The sequence below is a fragment of the Rhyacophila brunnea genome, unplaced genomic scaffold, assembly GCF_057557595.1.
Source record: "Rhyacophila brunnea isolate RB1 unplaced genomic scaffold, BYU_Rbru_1.0 scaffold_23, whole genome shotgun sequence".
NCBI classification, from domain to species: domain Eukaryota; kingdom Metazoa; phylum Arthropoda; class Insecta; order Trichoptera; family Rhyacophilidae; genus Rhyacophila; species Rhyacophila brunnea.
Genome location: NW_028232893.1, coordinates 28,411,166 through 28,430,506, shown reverse-complemented (window position 1 = coordinate 28,430,506; position 19,341 = coordinate 28,411,166). Strand labels below are relative to the sequence as shown.

The window sequence follows — 19,341 nt, the reverse complement described above, 5'->3', positions numbered from 1 at the left end:
GTAGGAGCTAAGGGAGCTTTTAGCCAGCAGCGGATCAACCATGTCTAATGATGATGATACGAGTGACAAGGAATCTCTGACGTCGTATATATACCTGCCAAACTTACCAACTTACAGAAAGTACGATATAAATAGTTTGAGAAATTACAACTTACTGTATGGATTTTTGAATGGTGACAAGGAGCTTGTTGTATCGCACGGCTTCTTGTATCAGCACCGCATTCAGCGACTCATCGTAGTGCACCGGGAAACTAAAACGTTAAGAAAACACATGATTATCTTCTCAACCAGTCTTGATTCTTCTCCATATATAATTTACAGCAGTGGAAAAGGATGGAGGTAAGCTGTGGAGATTCGATATAAATAGTGTACGTTAAACTTTGTCAGTCATTGAACTAAGAATACAATTTGCCGATAGTGTTGGTTAGATTTTAAAATTAAATTAAACCCTGCTTAAAGCAAACCATAATAGATATTATATAAAAAATGTTCTCTATCTATTATGGTTTGGTTTAGTCAGGGTCTAATCAAATTTTAAAAACCATCTGCAATTTGTATTCTTAGTTCAATGAAAACAAATAAATACGACTGACAATGTGTGTATTATTTTTGTTGAATCGCCACCTCTACCATTATAGTTTGGTATAGGCAGGGTTTAATTGAATTTTAAAAACTAATCAGCACCATCTGCAATTTGTATTCTTAGTTCAATGAAAACGAATAAGTATGGCTGACAAAGTTTAGTGAACACTATGTATATTTCATCTATACAGCCTACCTCCATTCTTCGCCCCTGATTTACAGTACGTATACATTATGTCAATAGCTTTTTTCTTTAATTTTCCATCCCCCTACCAAATCATATCATCCTGCCTACCCACACAGAACGTCACTGCAGCTAACCTTATTTCTCTCAAAGCTTGAATCCATGTGAAATTCTCCATGTTTTCTTCTTGAAAGTATTTATAGGTGCTGTTCAAAAATATTTTTTATCTCGCAAGAGAAAGCATTGGAGGTCACAAACTGGTACAACAATGGAAATTATAATTTTGATTGTCCATCAGTGCATTGTATTAAGATTTCTTGGAAATATTCAATCTCTCAAACAGCCTTCGGTACCGTGGGATACAGTTTGCATACCACTAATCTACAAGAAGCTACGTGATGCCAGCCTGACAGACCACAGAACATCATTAACTTTGCGAACTGCCCATATCATTTATTGTCACTGTACATGCCAATTGTCGTAACCCTCACTTTTCACTGAAGTGTCATTTTGATGGCAATGGACTAATTGCATAGTCTTTTACACGAACTGACCAAGGATCGTAAATCCCAAAAAAATATTTCAAAACAGTTTTTTTTTTCCATTTTGTAACTTGACAAAAAATATTCCAGCCAAATGCTGTAACCCCAAAAGGCAAGCCACTGGTGTGTCAATAAAAGAAAATTCTCAATTTGTAATAAAATAATGAAAAAATATTATATAAAATAATAAAGGTTCAAATAGACTATAATATGACGATCGGGCACATATATGCTAAGAGCGATTTAGTGTCTACGATCATATCTATGCCATTCCGACATATTATACATACATATTGTATGACAGCTATGACATCGTATTTACACTCTGTGACACCCTGTGACACAGGACGCTAACATAAGAAACGGGTTTTTCGGCATTTATATGACCGATCGTCATAGAGTCTATTTGAGCCATAAGTAAATCCAATGCCCTCAGTTTTTTTCATTAGCTTCCTGAACAATTTGATATTTGAAGGTTATGCCAATTGGCCTGTACAGTGACAATATGCTTTACAACGCAGCCAGGAATGGGGTTATCGGCCTGCTGGCGGCTAACTAAACCCGCTTAAGTCCGGAAGAAGACGCATGGTCTAATTTTGCTCGTTCTGTTTTATCTTGGAGTGTGAGGGTAAATAAATAAAAGCGATCGAAACGCTGAACTTACTCTTTGGTGATTTTCTCAATTGGCAACAGTTCAGGCGTTTTCTTCAAAATGTCTTTGGCAGTTACTTCTATTTTCTCCACGGAAAATTCAGTCTCGGCCGAACCTGCCTCCAATGACTTCAGTGTATCTGTCAAATAGAAAATCATAATTGGACATAGTTATGCAGAAAGTAGCCAGTCCACAAACAATAAAAAAAATGAGATGTGATATAGATCAGATGCGAGAAGGTTTTCTCTACGTTCTGCTGAAAATAGCCAAGCTGCAAAAAAATTATTCTTGAAATAAAATACTATTTACAAGTTTACGTACATTTTCAATATCATGTTGTTGCTAAAGTGCCATTATCTCAGCTCGACATTATCGTGGACTGGTTACATTCTGCATAACTACGTTCAATTGTCACGATTCTTCCTGTGCCATTCAGTATTGGAGGTGGGCCACCGTCATTTTATCGTCTGCAGCTCGTACAGTACTTCGGTGTCAACAGTGTCAGAACCACAGTAACGTCATCTCACGCTTATCATGCCACAACACCATACTGACACGCGATCTGAGAATTTACACTATTTTAATTCACATACTCTCACATATCTTTGATTTCCGTTGTTTAGAAGAAGACTACAAGTGACGTGTAATTTACACAATCTTTTTCTTTCTACATTGTCAGTTTTTATTATTGAATGTTCTGATTGTTATAGCACATGCGCTCACATGAAGTGATGGCAGTGGCGAAGGGTGGAAGTAGGCTGTTAAGATCTGCCATAAATAGTGCGCAATAAAATAAAACATAAGTATTTGTTTTCATTGAACTAAGACTACAAATTACAGTCGGTTAGTATTTAAAATTCAATGAAATTTAACCCTGCGAAAACAATAGATAATAGGTGTAAAATTCTCGTCTATCTATAAAATATTTTAAATTATGCCACTAAATCATGCATAATTTTGTGTATTTTATAGATAGAATAATATTTGTTATCTATTATAGTTTAGTTTAGGCAGGGCTTAAGGCTATAACTCAGTTGAGGCATGGTCTAAAAAGATTGTGGCTAGGCGATGGGCGGATTGCGAGTCGCGGGTGCAAATGACGCATGCCGAACGAAATATAATTTGTCATATAAATCCAACATGCGTCTATTTAATGTTCTGTTTATTGTTCTATATATATTCTAATAATATATTCATTGACATGCTTTCTTTTTCAAGTAAATGGGTAACGTTTTTAGTCATCTTTACACGATTTAAGAATTAATACCCCCGTCGCCATCACGAAACAAATTGACGTATTGACACCTTGACGTTCGCTCTCCATATGCCACCGAGTCCAAAATTTCGTTGCACCTATAGTTGAAAATTATTTGCCGTTTCACTGATGTATCATCTCAATGAATGCATGAATGAATGAATAAATGAATAATCTACATGTGTAATAAAATGTATTTCTAATTCAACGAAAACAAATAAGCATGAATGAAAAAGTGTGCACAATTTTGTCGTATCGCCCAAAATATACCAAAACTATTATGGTGTGATTTCGGCAGGGTTTAATTGATTTTTAAAAACTAACCAACACTATCAGCTGTAAATTGTAGTCTTAGTTCAATAAAAACAAATACACACGACTAACAAAGCTTAATGTCCACTATTTATTTCGGATCTTAACAGCCTACCTCCACCCTTCGCCACTGCGTGATGGTAATGTGTTTCTAGCATTAGAATCAGCGATGAGATGTAAACCCGTGACCCATTCAATAAGTGGCAAGTAGCCGTCCGCAAAACAAAGCATCAATCATCATAAAAATAAAACAAATGTGTCAAAGTATACGATCCATAATAATTATCTCTCTGGAAAAGATATGATTAGAAAGAGAGCACCAAAGACTTTATATGAATAGAAATTAGTATCATTAAAATAACCCTACCTAGGCATGCCAAGGACTCCATCTGGGCATAGGTAATATTGGCGTTTGAGTGCAGTCCAAATATGTTCGGGTCATCGTTTATGGGGAGAGTTTTCACATAATCCAAATAATTCTTCAACGGGCTATCGTGCGGAATCTATTAACCAAAAACCACTCGATTCAAATATCAGATTCAAATTCAAAATTCATTTCGTGATATTAACTTACAATACAGTGGCATATCTTTCGAGTTTGGTTTAGTGTGACGGTTATTTACACCTAACCCAGTGATGCCAACCGTACTATAATTATAGTACAATACTATAATTTTAATTCCGTGGAAAATGTAATATACTATAATTTTACGCAAAATATACCAAAATACTATAATTTTAAAAGATGCCAAACGAAAAATGTACTATATATTTTTCAGAAATACTATAATTTTTACGCCTTTGTACTATAATCAGCATAGAAAAATATGGCAACACTGACAACATTTTAATGATGAAAATTGCCTGAAGTTATGAAAATTATTTCAGGCTAAAAATGATTTGAAATATTGATTTGATATATAGAAACAATGACATTAATACGGACGAAGCATCTGAAAAAAAAAATGACACTCACTTTTCTGTCGGATCTGCCGAATGGCATAATCTGTTCTAACGCCATTTACAATATTGATATTGCTATAAATTCCCGATGCGTGATATCGCATAATGGAAATTGCGTGACGTCTACCTATGCATGTGCGAATGTCACTATGCGCGAATTTACTTGCTAGCTACTGTACTGAGTGCGTTGCCAATGTCATTGTATAGAAATGATTGAAATGAATGAGTGAAATGAACACTATGCAACGGTTCATCAAGTTACATGTGTTTTGTGAATGTAATCACACAATATTTAATTGTGTCAAATTTGTATGTCTATTTTAGATTACTATTCTGTATTATCTAGTCGTTAATATTATATTGTGGCAACAGATGGCATCGTATGTCTAAACTTTTTAATTGAAATAAAATGATGCAACATATATTAGAAAAATTTTTAGACAAGTCAAAAAGCCAACCAAGTGGGACTCAAACCTCATATGTTTTTACTGTCCGGGTAAGTGCTATGACTGATGCAAATTAAATGTAATATTCGTGTCATCGGAGGTATTTCAAAACTTTGCCAAAATATAGCCACCACCAGACATCAGTCAAATTTGATAATGACGTCTTTTTAAACATGTGAATAACTAACAAATTATATTTTATATTCGATACCGGATACATACAAACATTTAAGAATGTAAAATTCTTATCGATTTTTTCTAATACATATAGATATTATCTGAGGTTTTCCGAAGATGAGGTATTTCCAATAATAAAGATCTGATTCATAAATCTATTGCATATTCAGTGTCGCATAAAAGATAGTAGGTACTCAATAATGCAAAACGGGACGCGAGGAAATAGAAATGTGAAGGATTACCTGATGGTAAACTTTACTGGTATCGAATTGGTGCGTATCCTTCAAGACTTCATTGTTGTAGTGATCTTCGAGGAGGGCGAGAAGACATCGCCTGTCCCATTCGTCAGTGACGCGGCCGCCATAATTTATATGCCCCGTAACATAAATCAGCATCTACAATATCAATCAAATATTTGTGAATACAGGGACCTATGGGGTCCAAGCATATGGAGCTGAATACATTGACTCCTAGTTAAATAGTGATACACAATAATTTATTATCAAGTTTGCATATTTATTTTTGAGATTCAGTTCATAAATGAAATCATGTCAAAAGATATTATGTAAACCTATTAATTATAGTGTGTCATTTATTATTTTAATAACAACAATTCTTGTCTTTATATTATAATTGTCTTTAAATCTTTTTGGTGATTTTTTAACACTTTTACTTTGGTTTACAGCACCTGTAAACGTGCATTGATTTACTTGCACCATAGTGTGTATTTTCAGGATAATAACTGTTAACACGTAAAAGTCCTGACTGTCTTGCCAATCTCATTCTTCAAGAGTACGCGAGACGAGATTTCGTCATTTTATGGTACTATTTTACAGTTGTGAAAATTGATTAACCTCAAAATGAGTCTCTGCTGGTGTAGTTCGTTTTTTTTTTCGGCAGGTTCGCCACCATTGTTTTAATGCGCAGGCGCAGATTTTGAGCAAATCCCAACTGTCGCGTGAAAATTCAGAAGCTTCTGAACTTTTTCGATTCATGCTTGCAATCTTGCAACTTGCAGGATAATACATGTTTACACGTGCATTTCTTGTTATGGCTGCGATAATACATACTGTCAGCAGTAAATCCAAACAAGTGTAAACGTGGTATTATGCACTCCAAGCATATTCTTAAAGAAATCATCTTTCCTAGACATTTTGGAAGCTTCACGACTGGCTCCGCTTGTTAATATAACTCCGATACGACAGCAAAACGATAAATGGACTACCTTCATGGGTATCTCTTCATATTCCGTTAAGAAAATGTGCAGCTGCTGTATACAGATGCGAAGATCACCATCGGTGAACTCGTACGGCACATTGAATCCCAGATGCCCAAACTTATTTCGCTCCAAAACAACTCCATGGAAGAGGCACAGACTGAATATTAATAACTGAAAATGATAACAAAGGGAAATTAGTACTTTTTACTTGACTACTTGAAAGTGTTCTTCTAATCCAAAGATGTTGGAAGAAAATCTTCTTTTATAGAGATGGAGCCTAAGCACTAATTTTCATACAAACTGTGAAGAGATAGACGCGCAGATTGTTGAGGTTGCATAATATCATCCCACAAAATATTGATTGGAACAGCTAATGCCCAACGTGCAACATTATAATTTTGATGGATATTGTTTGAAAAAGTTTGATAGCTGTATCTCAAATATTTCTACATTTTTTAAATAAAACAAATACTAGTAAATAATGATGATGAAACCTTATTTGACTTAGTTATATTGTCAGAATAGTCATTTTTCTTTTATTTACTCTCGTACGGTAACCCAAGGTGACATCACTAGAACGGATGGAATTTATTAGCATTGGAAGTGCAGCTTCACAGATTTTTGTTAGATGGCAATTCTTATATCTATACTGGCCAAAAAACTGAATAAAAATGTATCAAAGGTCGGCAAAAAAATGCATTACAAAAATTTCTGAGGGCACCAAAGTTATTCTGCTGAACCTATAATACCATCACTTGCCTGCGGGTAGGTCCAATCACTTCGATATAATTATTGCATATGCTGCTGTAGTGCATTTGAATTTCTGGTTGCTCTACATAACTCAATTGAGTCAAAAGCACACTTAAATGAAACGTGTGAATTGAAAAATAAATTGCTACACCTTTTTAAGGGGGTACATGCTCGGCGTAGGTCAAAATGGAGCTTTTATTGCATTTTCAAACCATGATCCTGGACATTCCTTAAACGTTGTAAATAATCTATTTATATAATTTTGAAGCCTTATTATCGTTTATATTTATTTTAAACATTTGATGACTGCATAAAGTATTTTTATTACATAAAATAGTATTCTTTTAAACCTCTCGGTCTAATGTTTTAGAATATAGTCATATTTCGGTACATGAATGTGCAGTGGTGTTAAGATTTTTTACATTTATTAATTTTTAAACGCATTTATAAAACCATTAGTATAATTTATCTCTGGGCTCTGATATTCGAGCCGGTATCCGTGGTCGTAACGATTGACAGATTACTCTGAGCAACTTTCGCTCTTAGCTAATCGGATTCCTTTTAACATTCTTAGAGCAACGTTTACATTCACATACCTACACTACATTTTCATCATAAAACATATCATCTCTTGATAATGGCCTCTGCAACGAGCCCGAAACGTCGTGTAAAGAAGGAAGAAGGACACACGGTGGAAACCCGAAAATCTACTACGATAAAAAACAACGGTTAAAGCCTCAAACATTATATAATGGATTATGTGTCTATGTATTGTGTGCTAGAAAAAAGATTCAAGGTCGTCCGATATATTATAGAACATGCACAGACAGCACAGAGAAATTAGCATTATGCCTAATTTTAGAGGGCATGTCAAACTTCATATTGCAAATACCCCATAATATGATTTCGAGACTTATCAACTTTTGGCAGTGACCCCATGAAATTTATAGGTAGGAATCACTGTCTCTAGTAAGTTTATGCCATCTCAATTCTGACTTTACTTAGAGGGAACATCATTAGGGACCTATCTGATATTAAATTTATACAACATCAACTATAGAGTGAGTAATTAAAATGTGAAAAAAAACCTTAAAATTGTACCCCTTCTCTGTCTCCAATGAAAACATATTCGCAAATTCTGCGACTTGGCTTTGGTAAGCCTTTTGCATGTTGGCCTTTATGCCGCGGGGTGGCTCCATGGTCATTTTTGTGCCTGTCAAATGGATTTCATATATTTAATATCAGTCAAAAAATATTTTAAAGCCATAACTGAAATAGTTATGTACAGCTAGTTGTACGCTTTCACCACTACAAAATATTGTTACTTCCCCTCCCAAGCACTCGTTGAAGACGGAGCAATTTATTTGCCAGGAGGACAGGGAAAATATGGATTATTGTGAAGTAAAAACACGGAAGTAACGCCCACAATAGCTGAGTGGTTACATGGCAGGCTTACTTATAGTGTCGTGGGTCCCAGGTTCGAATTCCGAGTCTGAAAAATTCAAATGTTGTTTTTCAATGTGTGTTTGAACCCAGAGTATGAACCTAGTAGGTTAAGGAAGTGTACTTGTGTAAGTGTAATTGGTTCCTCTGAGGATGCCATGCTTTAGGCGGTAACAACATGGGAGGTATTTAAATTGTTGTTTTTACAGCATATGAATGCTGTATTCATTACAAAGTAATTTAAAGAAAAGGATGGTCTTCTGGTCTCATTTAGATACAAAAAATCATTCTGCATTAAAAGGTTGATTTCGACAAAAACAAATATTTGATAAACTAATCCTATAGCGATGATTTATTATCAATTGCCATGACAGTACCTATATGTCCATCAGTTACCACTATAAAGTTACTCACAAATGACACTGAAATCTTAATGTATAAAAATGCCATGGTTCTTAGAAGAATATATTGCCACTTAATGTATTACCATTTTGCAACAGCGCTGCAGGAAAATGTGGCGATGGCATTGAAGTCAGCCACAGGCGGAAGTCTTTATGAACAGTCTCAGGAATGATTTGCTCCACGAGCATGTCAAGAGAGGGCATCCAACTCGGTGATAAATGACAGTTCTGTAAATTAAATACAAAAAAATTAGCTCAAACTAAAGGTGTCTCAAAATTCACACAGGAAGTAATAAAAACACAGGTTTTTAAATAGAAATTGTAAATTTATTTATAATTTATTTATTTATATTAATTTTTTAAAGTATACAGTATAGGCCTCAGGGTTATATATGGAGTGGCATATCGGGTAAATGGTCTCCATGGCTTTGCTGGCACATACGCAATCTTTTGCCGAAATTTTCCATGACTGTTTTGCATAAATGTGGCTGAATTTCATTGATTCACGTAGTGCTCCATTTTTAATAACCCTGAACTGTCAGCTGTCACGCTATCTTTTTTTACCGTTTACAACACTTTACCACACAAATGGCGCAAAATTCAAATCTTGCGTGAATTTCGGGACACCTTTACAATTCATATCCGGTAGCGAACAAATCAGACAGTGTAGGAAAGTTTGCATGATTTTTAGGTATCACTAGTGGAAGTAAAATATCTGTTTATGGAGACTACAAGTCGTTCAATATTAATGATTATAAATACCTGGAAGAACACCCACGATCCATCCGAGCAGGCGGCTTCAAACATTTTCTCGGCCATAACGCCTTGACCTTGCCCCAGTGAAATTGTCTGCAAGCGTTTCGTCATCTTCATACGATCGGCAAACTTGAAAAGGTCTATGGAATATCATTAAAATAATTGTAATTGTTTTAATGAAAAATAATGTAATAATGTAAAATTTTCACGAAAAAAAAGTCCCTTCAACATTATTATCATATAAAACTACACCTTTAATTCGAATTTCGTAATTCGAAATGATTTCAGAGTCCTGGCATATAAAAATATTCAGTAAATTGTAATAAAGTACACTATTTCATGAGCCAGTCATTGAAAATTGTGACAGACTTTTATTAAAACATCATAAATTACTTATTTTAAGAAGGTAATAAAAATAATCCTGACATTTTATGACCCATTAACATACACAGAACCGGAAATTTGGTAGTATCGTAAACGATATTAATGAAACTTACCCTCATACATTACAAAATTCGATTTTTTTTCGATTTTGGGTCCCGTGGAATTCGTATTAACGAGGTTTTACTGTAGCACAGTAATGGAGTGGTATTAATTAGGTAATGATTTTAAATAACATTCGAGACTAATTTCAGTCTATTTAAGGATGGTACTTTGCCCATTACGTAGATAGCTTCCGTAGATTAATTTTCGGCTATGTGGAGAACAGCAGGTTCATTGAAGAAGTTTGAAAACCACAGACCTGGTTTATTTGTTAACCCTTTAAATACAGGGAGGTATAAGCATGGCGGTACCCAAAGGACCGCGAATCAAACTTTATGGACATATCTTTTTGTTGAAAATATTAAAAGTAAGTATATCACAGGGGTTGTCAACCTGCTCCCTACCGCCCACTGAGGGAGTACCAGCATTCATGGTGGGCGGTAGGGTTTTAAAAACTACTTTAAAAGTTACTTCCCTACTTTATAAATCACCATTACTGTGGAACCGGTGGGCGGTTAGAAAATTATACTACTAACAGAAATACAAAAGTGGGCGGTAGGTATAAAAAGGTTGACTACCCCCGGTAAATCATAACGGCTGTCTTGTATTTTGGTTTAGTATTTCACCATGATTCTAAAAGATGGCAATGTGTGTACAATATATTTAAAACAATCCACCGGGACTAGTAGGAGTGTAATATACATATATCCAGTTATGAGAGAAGTAAGGTTATTTTAATTTTAATCTAAACATGTGCTAAGAAATGGGTCGGTAGTCGGGATGTGGACATGACAAGCAAACACATTGAGTACTTAATGAGTGAAGTATTGTTCAATATAATACGGTAAGGTGTATAGGCGGTGTTGCTATCGTAACGGTGTTGCTAATGAAATTCCAAACATGCAACATTATTCTACTGTACACACTCCGAAGACCATAAAGTCATATTTATCTATACCTTCAGCTGGATCTGTACCGGTGGATAGTACAAAGATGAGCGGCGTGGTGGGAGTGGATTCTTTATACATATCCATCAGGTCAGTAGTCAGAGGCTCCACGAACCTTTCTCCGAATACTCCCACTATAAAGTCCTGCATCGCATTTGACAACTTGTCCAGTCTGAGGACTTTAATTAACAGTAGCTTTTGGAAACCACTCAGGCTTACATTCTTATGCATCGGAGTAGGCATTCTGAAAATTCATTAATAGTTTATTCCTAGGGGCGGTAGGTTATATGAAAGTATGGTGAAGCAGTATGGTGAAAAAGTATGGTGAGGCGGGCTGGTAATCAATTTGTGGCAAAATTTGAACGTTAACATTATATTATATGGGTATGTTATAATGACCAAAGTAAATCCTCTGTGATGGCCTGAATTATTTTTATCGCGTCGCTATTTCTCATAAATTGTCAGCTATTGTTGGCCTGCTTCATTCAGCTGTATGAGAAAGCCGATTCCTTGCCCCTCAACACAACTGCAAAAGTCGTGAACTTGATAATGTAAAAGTGAAGAAACTCAAAAAACATTTAATATAATATAGATATCATCACCGGCCTTCGGATCGGATTTTGAGGAGGCGGGCTCCGCTCGGCCGAGGGTTGCGAGAACCGCGAAGAGTGGACTTAGGCTGTGGTGTTTTGGGAAAGATGATGGTTCGGTCCGCCCTTTGAGGTGGTCTCCTGTGGGAGACCTTCATCCGGTATCAATATAAACCAAATATGATGGTATTTTTTATAAACTCTATTTCTCCTAACAAAACGAAGACTTCAAACCCTAATATATCCAAAATATGTCTTTTGCATATACCTTGGTTTTACACTCACGGTGCGATATATTTAAATTAATCGTAATGCTTATTCTTAAAGAATATTTGCCTGCTATTTTTTATACAATGCAAACTGTCATTTATTATTATTATAGGTATTTTTTTCTCATCAGAAGCGTGCCATACAAAATCATCTCGCATGCCATAGGTTCGCCACCACTGATCTATATTATAGAGATTTGACAAATAAACCAAGTGAACATTAACTCACACTGAGTCTTATTACTGATACCTCCATTAGACCAGGCAAAGGATCGGAGGCTGTTGGAAACCATCTCCATTGGCAAATACTTTGGATTATAGATATTGACTCACGTTTGTGGTTCAGCCGCATTATACATAACCTTATAATGCTTGATGTGTTTCCCAAACGATTCTACGACAATCTTAAAGCTTTTCAGCGCGCCCAGTGAAAGGACATCTTGCCATATTTTGGGAGTTATCCAACTCGGGTCGGGATTGGGCAATTTCTGAAACATTAGCAGGCCATAATTCAAATAAACGGTCAATCCACTGTTAGAGACGGGTCTCTTGGTTTAATATAGTCATTGGTTTTTGAATTTTACACTTTGGAAAAACAATTGATGTTCTCTATTTGTAATATAACATAACGGGAAAATTCTCATTTACACCACCACACATATATTATATTATTATTCAACCATGTCCGATCCTAATAAGATCATATGGACCTCCACAGGGTGGAGGTTTGTAATAACAGATTTTGTTTTTTATGAGAAATGGATGTCAGCCACTTCCTCAACCTATTAGGTCCATACAAAACAATATGTGTACTTGCCAGTCCCAGGATTCAAACCTGGGGCTCACAACGCTATAGGCCGATGCTTAAGTCGCGCGGTCATCGAGGATCCACACATATAAATTGGAAATAATAATGTAGCTAACCTATAGATAATTCAGGAGTTGTGGATTAAATGGAGTCAAGTACATAAGTGAGTAAACCGATTTTCAACGTTTTGTAAAAGTAAGGTTTGGTTATTTAGGTCAAAATTTTAGAAAGTGCTTCAGAGAATTTGTTGACAAGTTGACAACTTTGTCGCAATCATATAGGACACAATATATAGCTTAGTGGTCAAAAGCACATGGGCAGGAATCCAAGGGGCTGCAGGTTCGAACATGCGGGGTGTCGTATTATTTTCAAAAAGATTTTTTCTCGTGGTTATGTATTTCTCTAATGTACTTTTAAATTATGAATACCTTGTACATATTTGTTTCATGAAAAATGAACATGAAAATATAAATATATAGCAGGTGTTTGATTACGTTTAACGTTTTCTCTGACACTGTCTGAATGGCACTGATCTGCCTCAAATGTTCAGTGAGCCACTGTTGTGCCCCCACGATAGGGTGGGGTCGGCGTACGGAAGGTGGACAGGATATTAATTGACTCAAAGACTCACCATTTTCCTTAATGTTGATCCGTACAAAAGGAAGTTGTATTCATCAGGATCGATGTCTTTCCTTTGCAGTAGCACCCTTGTGCAGAGCAAGAATGCAAAATGCATTTTGTGTTTCTGGAACAGCCCACGGCAAGCTTCACTGTACAAGGAGTATGTCAGGTATTCCTTAATTATTTCAACACGTTCGTTCACCACATCTGCAAGGAAAATAATATTTATATTATAATCACCACACCATAAAAAATGACAAAAAGATGAACCTTCTTCTATGCCAGCCTTCAAAATTATATCTTACCAGTGAGGCTATTCTAACTAAATGTGATAAATCATAATAATATATCACATTAATTTATCACTTTATGTATTCAGGTAGTTAATTATCACAATAAATTAACTGTCAAAAGTGCTATCTTTTAACACTCCCTCTGTAAGACTGATTTTTCAGTCACGCTGACTGTCAGCTCAGACTCGATTCTAGTCTCGTGCGGATCGCCGCGAAGTACAGTTGGCAAAATACTTTTCAAAATTGCTGCCGTGTATCACTTGTAAAAACGACAACGGCTCATTTTGACTGTACTCATCGTAACGTATGTTCAGCGTGACACTGCAACACTCATTGTCAGTGAAGGCGCATACGGCATATCAGCTTTATTAAGAAACGCTACCTTGTGTTTACATATATATAATACATATTTGCCGATCAGCTCCGTCAGGATCAGGACTCATATAGCTGCGAATCTTTCTTTTCGAAATTAAATGTAGTAAAACGAAGTGTCACAGCAGGTTGCTCGATGAAAACACGACCAATCAACTGCGATACGCATCAGCTAAATTACTAGTCAATATAAAAAAACATATCAAACAATATACAAAAACAAGTGTCACACTAATTATAAGGTACCTAATAAAATATTTAGGCTCCCCTGGTCTAAATATATAAAATTTAAGCAAAAATAAGCGCAATTGGTCCACATATGAAATTAGCTACAAGTGATTTTGCATTGCAAGCTCATTTGCAGAGAACTTCATACATCTACTATGATATCAATCAAATCAGCTGTGTATTGTTTAAAATTCTAAATTCTTTATAATAGGATTATACTATGAGTTTAAAATTTCAAGGGCTGCGTTGAAATTAAAATTTCTTGCAATAATATTACAAACATAAAAGAAGTTTTTCATACAATGAACCATTATTTTGACATAAAATCCTACGTGAGCAATCCTGCATAGTCACAATTAGATATACCAAAAAAGGTAGCCATTTTCCATAACACATATTTATTATTTTACAGGTATCAATTCAACCACACAAAAACCTCTCTGGAATCGTGATCGAGTGATGTCAAATGAATCCATCCGGGTATTAGTCTGAGTTGAATTTTTGGATTTACCATTTGGCTCAGTGTTTTGCATACTCTTGATGTAAATCCTCACGAACCAGGCGAGGGAATTCTGGTACATGGGGTCCACGACGGCCAGGTCCGCCAGGCAGAAGAAGAGGACCGTCCCTCGCTGCGCCACGCTCACGTACACTTGCCGAGCCGACTCGATGTTCCGCTGAGTGATCTCCGACTCTTTCACTTTTTTCTAAGCCAGAGACAAAGAAATGGTGAATTATTTTATGACTAAATTCACATTGAGAGATTTTCTTCTAGATTTTATTATTCAAATGAAGATTTTCAGAATACAACACCTTGACAGAAAAAGAACATCACAGCTCAAGAATTGCTCAAGAATTAGCAGTGAAGTCCGATAACAGATACAGCCCATAAAAAGAGATTTTTCCGACCATGTCCGATCCTAATAGGATCATATGGGCCTCCACAGAGTAGACGTTTGTATTAACAGATTTTGTTTTTTACGAGAAATGGATGTCAGCCACTTGCTCATCCTATTAGGTCCATATCCTGACTCACACGCAAATTGAAAAACAATACGTGTACTAGCCAAACCCAGGATTCGAACCTGGGACCCACGGCATTATAGTCCAACGCTTAAGCCGCGCGGCCACCGTGGGTGTAAAAAAAAGAGAATAGATAATTAATTATTCATTACAGTTATCTCTTCGCTCTTGACCTTGATGGCCTCAAGAGTGAAGATGAGGTCTTCATCATCTACGGGGGAGCCGACGCTCTCGCAGAGTCCGCTGAGGATGCGCGCCTGCATCTGCCCCAGCTGAGCGCTCATTTCCGCGTTGCCCGCCACCAGCTGCGACCTCTGGTCTTCCAGCTCAGAGCGCTCTTGCGCCACCGCTATGGACAGCAGTTGTTCCTCCAGACCGCTGTCATTACATAATCGCACAAAGAATTAGCATGAAAAATTCAGCACATGAGTATATTATTATCATGTTGAATTGAATTAATTTCGTAGTTAGTAATTCCGATTTTATCAACTCAATAGAACATCTGTTTGTGGCATCTGACCATTTTAAATTGATTTAAGAAAATGCCCGTTCGGTATAGTACTTAAATGTTGGTATGCTTAAAATAAATGAAATTAGCATGAAAATATTTTTAGTCTCTTTTCCAAAAATAGCTTGAATAACGGGAATATCGAATTTTTTGTAATCACGTCAATAGAAAGTTTCAGCAAGTTAAATTCTTCATACAACAGGTCCACATCTACTTCTCCATCATGCATCCATCGCGCTCTTTTGTCTTAACCTAAACGTCTTATTTGTGTTCTATATCCCTGTCGGGACAATCTATATTTGCTTAAAAAGTGGGACATCTGGCAACGCTATTTGATATACACAATTTAAAAAGGGTGATGAAAGGTCACCTCCTACAATACGCGTACTACACCAATGCATTAAAGACACTGCTAACTGCTAACTCTGATAAAATTATGCTGGAAAATAAATTATCACTTACCTGGGAATCAATGCGAAGTTGACAATCTGAACTTTAACGGACACTTCAGGAGTGTAATGAGGATTGGACAGCTTCGTGGTGATGAAGAGGCGGAACGTATCCGAGTACGGTATAATGGCGTCCCCTATCTTCACAACCGTCTGACCAGCTTGCTGGAATAATTCTTTCTGAAATGCAATTTTTAATTTTACTTTTAATAGAGCACAATTGAACGCATCACGACCAGTGGCAGCTGCTCTAACACTATAACAGTGCACTCCACTCCTAAAGCTGGATACTCATTGGCGAGCCGTAACCGTGACCGTTGCAAATATAGTAACTAGTATGGACGCCAAATAATTAGTTCGCGAGCCGGCTCTAAGTGCACTCGCAGTGATCCATCGTTTGTCGGAATTTGTTACGAATCAAAAGGAGGCTTGCAGTCGCTCGTGGACATAGAATGTGACACCCGTTTCTCACCGTTAACAGTGAAAATACTTTGATAGTGTTATACATCTTTACACCTTCGGAAACTCAGAAATGAATATATGAGGGTCTAATTCCAAAAAGCGATAAGTCCACATTTGGTCAAAATCGAGAAAAAAATACACACGTATTCTTTGTATAATTTTACACAATATGTATTGGTCTATAAATTCCAAAACGCGACATAACCCTATGAAAAAAAATATTTTAATTCTCGATTTATTACAAAAAGCACCAAGTCCGTGTTTTATATTATTTAAAGCTTGGTTGATTTCGCTCGTGTTTAAGTCAACCAATAAGGGAACGTTCAATATTGGAAATGGCATCTCCCATGCTGTAGCATCTGGTAAACTCATGACAGTGCCACGGAAATATGTGCCTTATGCGGAATAAATTAAAATGTGAGATACAAGTAGCGCTATGTCCAATTTTATTTTGCCTATATTTATTACATTTAAGAGTTTATCGGCTGAAACAAATTGCCATTTGGTTATAATTTCGACATAGAATACAATGGAAAAAAATAATCTCACATTAGAACAAATAATTGAAGCTTGAAACATAAAAACTTTTTAAACGTTGTTTCCCATAAAAATATTGAATTGTGGTCTTGTCGTTTTTTTAAATTAGACGCCTCATATGTAGATAATTTGGTTTGATATATTTTTTCAGAAAATAAACACCTATATATATTACCATGACATGTTCTTTCAATCGGACGATGATTGAGCTGATGGCCTGTTTATATACGTGAAAAAGATACTGCAAACTTATGATTGCCATATTGCATTGAATTGAGTGTGTTCAAGTAAATTGGATTTTTAATTTTGATAGTTACATAATTTTAATTTGAATTTTGAAGGTTTCAGACGTAAATTGTGGTAAATAAAAATGTAAAACCGGGAATTAATAATGCACTAAAGTGAAATTGGTACCTTCAAAATGGGATCCAGAGCCGTATCAAGTGTGGTTCCGACGTTCTCCAATAAAATTGGTTTTCCAAAGCGAACGCTCGCCTCGAAGAATCGTAGCAATCCTTTGTCGTTTTGCTTGCATATTATTAGCCCTTCCGGTTTGCACTGCACAACAAAATAAAGATTTTTTGAAATGGTGTTTACATAAGTAAAAGTGATTTTACCACGTTTTTCTTAGCTCGTATTCTTGTTTGTCCGGTGGTTGTTTATCCAGTACAAATCGTGCAATCGATTTTTAACTAACTTCCCGACTAGCTAGACATTTGGAACTTTTAGAATATATCAGAAAACGATGCCAATGCATTCTTTTAATACTTTTGGCCATCTTTAAGTAGAATTGAATTCATTTTCAGTTAATTCTGTTTTGTATGAAAAGTTATTTCGGAAGAAATCCGTAATTCAATCCACTATTATTGGTTGCTAAGAGGGTGGTCCCAGCAACTAAATTATTAATATATTTGTGCGTTACTATGGAAATCAAAATGACATTTCAGTATTCTATATTTGTTTGTTGCAAAATGGCAAAAAAATGATTTGTTGAGAATTGCCTTATTTGTCCTAAATTATTAACACATAGAATTGTCCTAGCAACTAAATTATTAATATATACGTGTGTTAACATGGAAATCAATATGACATGTCAAGTACAAATTTTTTTGATCGTTTAAGATAGTCAAGTCAAGTTTATATGATCAACAGAAAATTGAAAAACGTTGTATATAAAAAGTTCTTTTTATCTTGTAATTATTTGATACTCAATTTTCTTTCTTTTTTTATATTATAGATTGACGCATATAGAATCACGTTATTAACTAAAAAATGAGAAAATAGAAAAATGTGTGTTACGACTCTCGCTTTTCAACCTTTTTACGCCTGCGGACCACTGAAAATAGAAGAAATGTTTTGCGTACCACTAATGCAGAAACAAAAAATATTATTTTACATACATATATTACATACAATAACATCTGATGTGCCTCTGTTTCTAATAATATTAGATCAATAATATTAGATTCACTGCAACTATAGTAAAGTAATAAGAGATGTCGATAAGATACCATAGTTTTAATCCAGGCGTTGGCTTGAGCTTGAGGGTCGATGAATAGAGGCCACCGTCTTGAGTGCATCACCAGGATCGCATTCTCCGTGGACATGCTGTCGAGAGGCAGTCCGCATATTTGCCAACCTCTAAAAGCATTATTAAGCAAAATATTATAAACTGGTCAGTAAATTACCTCCACGATGGCCGCGGGGCTTAAGCGTCGGCCTCTAGTGTCGTGAGTCCCAGGTTCGAATCATGGGTCTGGCAAGTACTCATATTATTTTTCAATTTGTGTGTCAGTCAGAGAATGGACCTAATACGTTGAGCAAGTGGCTGACATAGATTTCTCGTAAAAACAAAATCTGTTAATACAAACCTTCACTCTGTGGAGGCCCGTTTATTATGATCTTATTAAGATCGGACACGGTCGGAAAAAATTACCACTATACGGAAGACATATCGTCTCTGTTCTGGCAGAACACACTAACTGGAGAATACTAGTTTTGAGTAATTTGACTTTGAAGTTGTTGAAAATGTTTGAAATGGTCTATCATGTGAGTTTATTAAGTAATCA

At 35.8% G+C, this 19,341-nt stretch overlaps 1 protein-coding gene across 1 annotated transcript in view; it reads right to left on the bottom strand.

Moving 5' to 3' along the window:
• LOC147069798 (dynein axonemal heavy chain 1-like) overlaps positions 1 to 19,341 on the bottom strand; it is a 112,427-nt gene that overhangs the window by 4,756 nt on the left and 88,330 nt on the right. The window contains exons 61-76 of the mRNA XM_085950347.1: positions 18,784 to 18,913; positions 17,687 to 17,830; positions 16,287 to 16,453; positions 15,469 to 15,694; positions 14,805 to 15,000; positions 13,411 to 13,607; positions 12,305 to 12,459; positions 11,124 to 11,356; positions 9,689 to 9,822; positions 9,013 to 9,154; positions 8,171 to 8,295; positions 6,339 to 6,503; positions 5,356 to 5,508; positions 3,895 to 4,030; positions 1,973 to 2,099; positions 156 to 251 (exon numbers count right to left, since the gene is read on the bottom strand). Coding sequence (XP_085806473.1) covers positions 156 to 251; positions 1,973 to 2,099; positions 3,895 to 4,030; positions 5,356 to 5,508; positions 6,339 to 6,503; positions 8,171 to 8,295; positions 9,013 to 9,154; positions 9,689 to 9,822; positions 11,124 to 11,356; positions 12,305 to 12,459; positions 13,411 to 13,607; positions 14,805 to 15,000; positions 15,469 to 15,694; positions 16,287 to 16,453; positions 17,687 to 17,830; positions 18,784 to 18,913 — 2,526 coding nt within the window. The remainder of the gene's footprint in view (positions 1 to 155; positions 252 to 1,972; positions 2,100 to 3,894; positions 4,031 to 5,355; positions 5,509 to 6,338; positions 6,504 to 8,170; positions 8,296 to 9,012; positions 9,155 to 9,688; positions 9,823 to 11,123; positions 11,357 to 12,304; positions 12,460 to 13,410; positions 13,608 to 14,804; positions 15,001 to 15,468; positions 15,695 to 16,286; positions 16,454 to 17,686; positions 17,831 to 18,783; positions 18,914 to 19,341) is intronic.